Source organism: Necator americanus, chromosome IV, assembly GCF_031761385.1.
Source record: "Necator americanus strain Aroian chromosome IV, whole genome shotgun sequence".
Classification (NCBI taxonomy): domain Eukaryota; kingdom Metazoa; phylum Nematoda; class Chromadorea; order Rhabditida; family Ancylostomatidae; genus Necator; species Necator americanus.
In genome coordinates this window covers 401,764-410,165 of record NC_087374.1, presented here as the reverse complement: position 1 = coordinate 410,165, position 8,402 = coordinate 401,764, and the positions used below count along the sequence as shown (strand labels likewise).

Here is an 8,402-nt window from a genome sequence, read left to right as displayed (position 1 = left end):
TTTCGTAGGAAAATGACGTGACCACCAATGGTGTCAAGAGTGAATAGATACCAGATAGAAGTACCCAGTTCCTGGAATGGAGGAAAGCCTAACACAGAAGTATAAGGAGTAAAACTGTAATATAGGGGACCAGAAGTAAATATAGGTCAGAAATGAACGTTTCGATATGATTGTTTCACGTTATAGTCAAACTTTCTTTTAAATAATAGACGAATGAAGAGTTAATTTGATAAAGAATTTAGTTGTTCTTTTCTGTGTAAATATAACGAAATCCCAGAAAGCAGTGAGATGGATCCTACGGCGTCATATTTGGGCGCCTTCACTGGAAAGCGACGAAATGTGGTGAGATGGATCCTATCGATTTGATCGATTTCGATCGATTTGATCGATTTCGATCGATTTGTTGCGCCAACGCAAAGAAGCAGTAATAGGAGTGAGACGAGTTAAAAAATGAAGAAATCGGGTGAAATGGGTCCCACGTTGAATTGATTCGCCACGGTGCAGTAGTACCGCGCAATAACTCCAGATGAATTTTTACAAAAGTAACTGCCCTTTCTAACCTTTCTTCAGAAATTGAAAAAATCCAAAGTGCAAAGTGCTGTCTAAATAATAGCTAACAGTTTCCGTGATTTGGCGTAGAACCTTGCCTTTATCAATACGATGAAAATGTTAACGTCATCATTCATGTTAGGACATCATTCTGTGTTAATTGTTAGGGAAAAGGAGAGAAACCCATACTTCGAACAATGTTCCCAAATTGTGGTGATGTCGAAGGAATGTAGGTGTAAAATTAAGTTTGAATACTCTCCAAATATACCATTTATGCATGAGATTTCCAAGATGACTATGAAATTTTGTTTCATCAATACTCAAACTTTTACAAACAGAACAAAGCAACCGTCATTTGAACTTTCGAGGTATATAAACGCGCGCTCAGCCCTACGATAACCTGCGAGACTGGAAGATGTATCCAGTCAGTGTTTTTATCCTCCCAGACGAGTGTGGTAGGATTTTATCGATCTCGGAGATTTGAAGGGCTTGTTTTGCAATTGCAGGGCAGATTCGAACCTTCGGTAGATCGTGTAGCCACCTCTTCGCTCTTCGAACCTCTTCGCGACTTCCATACACCGTTTCCTTCTGTACATAAATCATGAAGATAACCGAGATCGAGATTTTCGGAAATTCCAATAAGCAGAAAGGTTTTCTTCCCTTCTTCCTTTTCCCTCTCGAAAAATTTATTTTGGCTGAGGTGCACAATCCTCGGCGTGAATCACCTCACCCGCTCACTGCGTTCCTGCACCTCAGTATACATATATATCAGTATACATCATCACCACACTTTTTCAACGATTCGAGCAAACCTCTCATCACCTTTCCACTTACGAACCTCCTCTACTTTCTCCAGTGAGAGCGGAACAGGAACATTCAGACTCTAACAACAGAAAGATTCACTCCAGTCTGATCTTGTAACGAATTCTTAGGTTTATAATCTTAGAGGAAGCTCAATCACAGAGAGGTGTTAAGTTACTGACTCTCGCGAGACTACTTTTTCACCACTTCAACGTTTTTTTCCTGTGATGTGAACAATTCAAGCGAACAAGGAAAGAATTTCTCCACCCTTCACACACACACCACCGCTATCAGTGGGATGCAGTGGGAATCATCACTATTGGATTGAGGTATAAGTTCCATCTGTTTTAAATAAATGCATATTTTGGAGCGACTGTCTTGACGTGATGCATCATATCATTCAACAACTTTTTTCTGCTCAGCTATCAGCTTCTCTTTTTTTCTCACTAATTTTTAACAAATTTAAGACTTCTGGGAAATTATAGGCTGCAAAAACATTATTTTCAAAACATTCTCCATTCCACCTATCAACAAAGTTATAAAGTTCCTCATGCAGTTCGAAACACAAGTGACGTGTTCGGAGAGGAACCTATAACTTCGAAAAATAGTGAAGAATTGGAATTTGGTTCTCCACCTTCAAGATGGCTATTTCGACAATGATAATATGCAGCGCTGCAGTCTTTCCGAGTTCGACGATCCTCATCGAGGAACGAGGTCGAGGAGAACCTCTACGCAAGTCGAGTTGCCGCATGTAAGCAGAACTACTCAACAGAAAAGGTAGACTGTGAAGGTGCATAAAACCTAATGTGGAAACCATACAAAGATGATGATCTGAGAAAGTCAATCATCGAATTTTAGCCTCAGATCAAACATAAGAGAAGAAAGAAGCTAGTACTTAATTTTTACGATGACACCTCTCTTTGGGGTACCGATCCAATGAATTTGCAGAGCATTAGCCTCGTTCTTTCCAAAAAGTATAGGAAATCCATATAACACATTGGACATAGCTTCAAATACTTCACTCACAAAAATAAATTTATCACCTTTCGGTCTCTCTAAAACGATCATTTACAAACATTATTGTTAAAAGACAACGTGAATACATCAACAAGAAAGTGAAATTTGGGTCCTCAAAGCGAAGAATCATGAAAAAAATTGTAGCAAAAAAAAGAGGGTGAGCTAAACTGTAGGAGAGTACAGCCTACCCGCCGCAGCTGCCACTCATTCAAAACAAAATGAAAAAAAAACCTAATGAGAACAGTTGCTTCAAACGAGGACGTAAAGTGAACGGTAGTATATAATCTGTAACAATATGCGGGTCTGGTAAAATCATCAGTTAAAACATAGTCATAGCAGTAAGTGTTGAATGCACTTTGGTATGTACAGGAATACAAGCACTTAGTATAAAATATAATTGAATAAATAATCTGACTACATTTTATATTCGAAAGTACCGGTGAGAACAATAAGTAAAACATGAGATTTTGACATGGAAGTGTTTCGCGATGATAATACAGCAATTGTATGAGTTAAGTGCCTGAACGACCTAACCCTATGGCAGTGAAGTGGAGATAAATGATTTACTCTCATTACATCACGGAGCTATCACAGGTATGAAAATGAATTTTGAACTTGGGAAGACTTAAAACCTATGATGTCATGATTATCATCAGACCCAGCTGTCATCAACGCCTCGAGGTTGACTACCTTTCCGGACTGAAGCGTAGAGGGGTTCACCTGGTGGACGATCGTATCGCGGCTGCCCGTTCTGCGCTGGGCTACTTTGCTGATATTGCGGAGGTTGCGGACGTCGGTGCTGAAGAGTCAAAAAATGTTGTACATGATAAGAAATCAGAGTCGAACACAACACAAACTCAAGACTGACGAAAAAAAAACTCATAAGATGTGAAAAAAGGAATATTTTAGAGCAGAAAAACACTTCTTTATCACGATTAACCACAAAAACTACTCTAATGACCACAAAATCTAATAGCAAATGCACTGCAAATTACCTTTATGTGGTGAGTTCGTGTTGGGAGACACCTCAAAATCCTCAAATACTATAATGCAATGAAAGTAACAGCAACACACATAAAACATGTGAGAGCAGAGTTCCAAATGAAAAGACGAATTGCTAAGAGGTGCTGAGACAATACGTTATATCTCGAATGCAGTGCGATGTTGGCATAATGCACTCACTACCTTTTGTTCGCCACGAAATGCGAGGTTTCTAAGTCGCGCAGTTCCCGATCTACAAATCCAGTTAAAAATTCAATGAGCTGTATCTCTTTCCTCTGAAGCCAAGAAAGTTGACTGTAGAAGGCAAAAAACGTTTACAGCGATGACGCACACCACTGGGAACGTTTCAAACGCATTTCTACAGTCGTGGAAAAGGTATTCGTTCACGAGCGAGTCGCGTACACACAAGAAAGACGTCAACAAAATGCACCGCCCTGGACAGCTCATATCGTATTATATCATAGAACTCGACTTTCTATGTAAAATAATTCCGCAGTATCATTCTAAACAGCAACAGATTTCCTATGTGACACTGAAAATCACGCTACAGGCCGGCAAAAGGTCCCTTTAAAGGCCTCACCTCACGAATCTGGGGTGGTGGGGGTTTCAGGTGGGTTGTACCTATACGAAGTCGTAGATTATGGAGAGAAGGGTGATTCCGTCTATTTCTTCCTAATTGCCGTAAAAAATGGCCCGGAAGACACGGCTTCGAGCGTTTCGACGCGTTATTTCCTACAACGAGATCGATTGGAGCGCGCCAGCGTTGTGCATGCGCCGCATCTTCCGGGCCGTTTTTTACGGTAATTAGGAAGAAATGGACGGAATCACCCTCTTCTCCATAATCTACGACTCCGTATAGGAACTCCACTTCAAAACCCCATATTCGTGGATTGATGCCTTTAAACAACCAATATTGGTAGTTCCACACCATCCGCCCCACTTGAGTCAGGTTTTCTGAAAGAAAAATTTGTGGCATTCAGAATATGTCACCTGCGCATCGACGACGGCTCCATATCCACCGCTGCTCATTGTGTCGTCCAGTAAGGCTTGTGCCGGCCTTTCTCGGCCTTGGCTTGATATCGGTCGAGCTAAAGTGGCTGAATCGCCCCTAAAACATTTCTTTTCACGTATTCAACAATTACCGTCGAAAACTCACCTATTAATCCAATATACCAATATCTACACCCTGAAAACATAACCTGATTTCCAGAGCAAGCCTGGAAAACCTCCATAACCTACCTGGCCGTTCCTGAGTAGAAGTCAGCTTCCTTCAAACCACTTCTTTTGAATCCATCATGTAGTTCTTTATGCTGCCACATCATGAACAGCACCTGGCTAGCGTATTTGCACACACGATGTGAGTATGTAGGATAGCTTCGTGCTAATCCTCGCAACTTTTCCGTGCCTGTAATAGAACATATTGGATCACTGGATAAGATGGAACAAGTATTCGGAATCTACCTCTCGCTTCATGGACATCCTTTGTGAACGCGGCGCTGCTTCTGACCACCTCGAAGAGGATTCCGAGGACAGCACCTATTGTCTGATCGCTGATAGGTGGTCGTCGAGCACCAGTTTCGGGAAGCTTATCAATCAGGTCCCGCAACGCGTACTTACCTAAGCCATATTATCCTAGCTCGATTTTTAAACAAATGTACGGAACTTTGAAATTCGGAAATTTCACATCTACTAAAGATATATGAGTTATTCAAGAGATTATATCCATTTCATAGCTTATCTTCACTATTTGCAAGTATCGAATCGCACCTATAAGCTCTCTATTCCTCGGATCCAGTGAGAGATTTCGTAATGCAGTAGCCACAGCACAAACGACATAATCTTCTTTCAAGCGAATCAGCTCGACGAGTACAGGAAGTCCTTTTTCAACCCGCACTGCCGCTCGTACTTCAGCACTCGGGGTGAATTGGCAAGCGGCGAGATTTTGAATGGCTCCTGCAGAAGCCTGGAAAAAAAGAAACAAATTTAAACAATGAAATTCTCAACCGAAAAAGTGGTAGCCGATTTTCTCCATGAAGAAGGAAAAAAAACGAAAAAAAAGAGAGAAAAAGATGCACAATGCTAGATTAAAAGGTAGTTTTCGATTCACAAGTTAAAAGCAAACAAATCTTTAATGTAACACTTATTTCCAAAATTAGCAGAAGTTTGCTAGATACTCCAAAAATGATTGACAAAAAATGACTCCAATTAATCACAATTCAAATGCATTCAGCATAGTATTTAAAATAGTACTTCATAAACGAAAGAAGCAATTCACATGGAAAAAATTTTCTCAATAGTCGGCTCAATTTCGGATTATCTTAGGCGTGCAAAAAAGGGCGGTGGGTCACTTTATGAGGAAGCTTACAATGTAGAAAGCGCAGCTTAAAATCATGAGATACTGTTTCTTTGTAGGATTTGCCATTCCAGTGATCAAAATTTACCAATACAGAAAATTTCATAGATTGAAACACGTCATACTCTCATTGATCAGCATCACTACGAGTGCAGAGACCTGAAACCCATTGCACCATTTTGATGAGCAATGCGTAGGAAAACGGAAAATAACGCAAAGCGAGCGTCAATCACACCTTTCATATTAATTCATTAATTTAACGGAATATTTACTTATTAATTTGAAGGCAATAGTTACCTCTAAAGTATCCAAATTAGAAGCTTCCTGAAGCAATTTCAGATATAACTTCACCACGTATGGCTGCCACAACACTGCAGGACCCTGAAATATGTACTTTGAGTTGAAATGCAACTTTGTAGTTGAGGACAAGACTATCGCTAATGTTACGAATATTTAGACGATTGAAACAAAAAAGAAAAATCCACAATTGCTTCGCTGCATGAGACATTCACAGTGATAATTCACCACCGTGAGAAATTGAGGGTGAAATAATCTAGTCCACTTCAGGTTTCCCTATGATTCTAAACCAGCTAAGGATTTCGTACCTCCTACGACGATAAATTGGGATCTGGCTTATTTAGGAGGATAAAATTACGACTTGATATGTCGGTAGCCCCGTCCCACAAGTCCTTGAATAAGCCGCATATGCGTTCATAAAACTCTCAAGTGATTTTCAACTGAAGTCAAACGAGTTGCTGTAACCCAAAAGAATTGATCAAGCACTTTATAATTTACTCCTTTAATTCCATCTGTAACTCATACAATTTATCCGAAACTATATTAGTTAATCCTAGTTATAGTTCAACCATCACCAAATAAATCAGTCCGATATCTCAATGGCCTATCACTAGCAACTCCTTTAGGTCCATGCAAACTTCATTAGTATTCATCCAAGCGCTCAGTACACGGAAATTTTGGATGGGTTAATGACTAATATGAATTTCTACAGATGGTACAACCGCTGTATTGAACTTTCCTGAAGCAATTGTTTTCGCTGCTTGAAAACCAAGGAAGAAGAAATCGTTGAAAACTGATAAGAAAACATATAAATAAGAGTGAACAGCGTGGTAGCTCCCAGTTTCGCTCAGTCAATTTCTGTGCCGTTTTCGTAGCTATGCCAAATCCACCAGCGAAAGAGGATACATGGGCTTTTCAGAAAATTGGAACTGCATTCCCACCAAACCCTGTCAAAGTCGGTACGAAGCGTCAGAAAACTTAAAATACTCCATGAACTGTTTTCAGGTTTTGGGACAACAAAATATGTACGTTGCGCTATGGTATAAGCACGGAAAGCCAATCCACGGACGATCATGGAACAATGGAGGAGTTGTAGAGTGTTCCTTCCCATACAAAAAGAGCGAACTACGAACAGCACAACAACTTGAGGGGAATATTCAGGTAAAAGATGTGAAGGACTTAGTCAACGATATGCAGTCTCATCACTTCAGGTGCTGCAATACACGGGTGATCACAACACTCAAGGATTTTGGTATGAGTGGATCAAATATAAAGAACGTTTTGACAACACTGAAACCCGACAACTACTCCGCTGTGGAGATTCTTTCCCAATTTTCTGGAAAGACCGACCAGAAGTATGAAAGTGTGAACTCAACATGAAATAAACGAAACAACAACGTTACAGGGACCACTACTCGGATACGTTGATAATAAGACTGAAATTGCACTTTTTTCTTGCGATGGGAAAGTGTACGAGAAAAAAGGAGGAGAACTCTCGGACATGTATATCATTGTGAGAAACACGGCTGGAGGTCCACCGCACTGCGAATGTTCAACCTGTCGCGTTGCTCCACCTCCACCTGGCCCACCGCCACCAAGGTGATATAGGAACATCAGGTCCAAGAAAAGTTGTTTAAAATTATCTTTGTAGAGTTATGATCGATGAATGGATGGATATACGTGCTGGAGATCCTTGGCCAGACAGACCATTAGTCAAGGCGCTTGACAAAACTCTGGATAACACAATTTCCGGAGAAAATCCAGACCAATTCGTCGCTTTATGGTATCAAGCAGGAGAGCCTGTCATGGGACGAGTTTGGAACGAAGGTGGCAAAGTGAGTGGCACCTTTTTAATGTTTCAAACAAAAAATAACGTTTTGTCCTAGGTAGCGGCAAACTTCTGCTGGAACAAAAATGAGTACAAGGGAAATGTTGGTTCTATCCAGGTGCTTGTACATCTTTCTGAGCACGTACGTGGCTTTGACTACAGTTGGATTCCATTCCCACAGGTGTGTACTACAAAATCAGCTCCACCAGTGAAAGCCATAAGCGAGTCATTTAGGCAGCGTCATTTGACAAAAGCAAGGAATGGATTCCCGTGCACGTTGACAATACGAAAGGCGACATCTCATCCGGTGTGATCACGTTTGATGGAAAACAGATTCTCGGAAAAGTCGACGTCAAGAATGAAAAATCATCAGCAGGATTCGGCGGGAAAGAAAACATGCTTGTCGGGCCTGCTTGTGCCAATAACACTGTAGTCTTATGCCGCAAAGCAAGACCCGGTTACAAATTTGATTAACCCCATAAACTATCATGTTGCACCATGAAACGCATATTTTCACTGTATCATAAGATCTTCACTAATCCCAAAAACGTGTGC

At 40.7% G+C, this 8,402-nt stretch overlaps 2 protein-coding genes across 3 annotated transcripts; one reads left to right on the top strand and one right to left on the bottom strand.

Annotated features, from left to right (window-relative positions):
* Positions 1 to 3,019: 3,019 nt before the first annotated feature.
* On the bottom strand, positions 3,020 to 6,427 carry RB195_000053 (uncharacterized protein; the record flags this gene model as incomplete). 2 transcript variants are annotated; one of them, XM_064196183.1, is made up of 7 exons in its annotated part: positions 3,020 to 3,166; positions 4,360 to 4,477; positions 4,609 to 4,774; positions 4,831 to 4,986; positions 5,137 to 5,332; positions 6,020 to 6,103; positions 6,407 to 6,427. In XM_064196183.1, the coding sequence occupies 7 exons, from the start codon at positions 6,425 to 6,427 to the stop codon at positions 3,020 to 3,022; spliced, it is 888 nt and encodes a 295-aa protein (XP_064052064.1). The 2 variants fall into 2 exon arrangements, with proteins under 2 accessions (XP_064052064.1, XP_013299169.1); XM_013443715.2 differs by lacking the exons at positions 6,020 to 6,103; positions 6,407 to 6,427 and adding an exon at positions 5,735 to 5,791.
* A 469-nt stretch (positions 6,428 to 6,896) lies between these two features.
* RB195_000052 (uncharacterized protein) lies at positions 6,897 to 8,321 on the top strand (the record flags this gene model as incomplete). The annotated part of the gene is made up of 7 exons (XM_064196182.1): positions 6,897 to 6,974; positions 7,025 to 7,180; positions 7,231 to 7,374; positions 7,425 to 7,618; positions 7,671 to 7,854; positions 7,906 to 8,028; positions 8,082 to 8,321. The coding sequence occupies 7 exons, from the start codon at positions 6,897 to 6,899 to the stop codon at positions 8,319 to 8,321; spliced, it is 1,119 nt and encodes a 372-aa protein (XP_064052063.1).
* Positions 8,322 to 8,402: the final 81 nt, after the last annotated feature.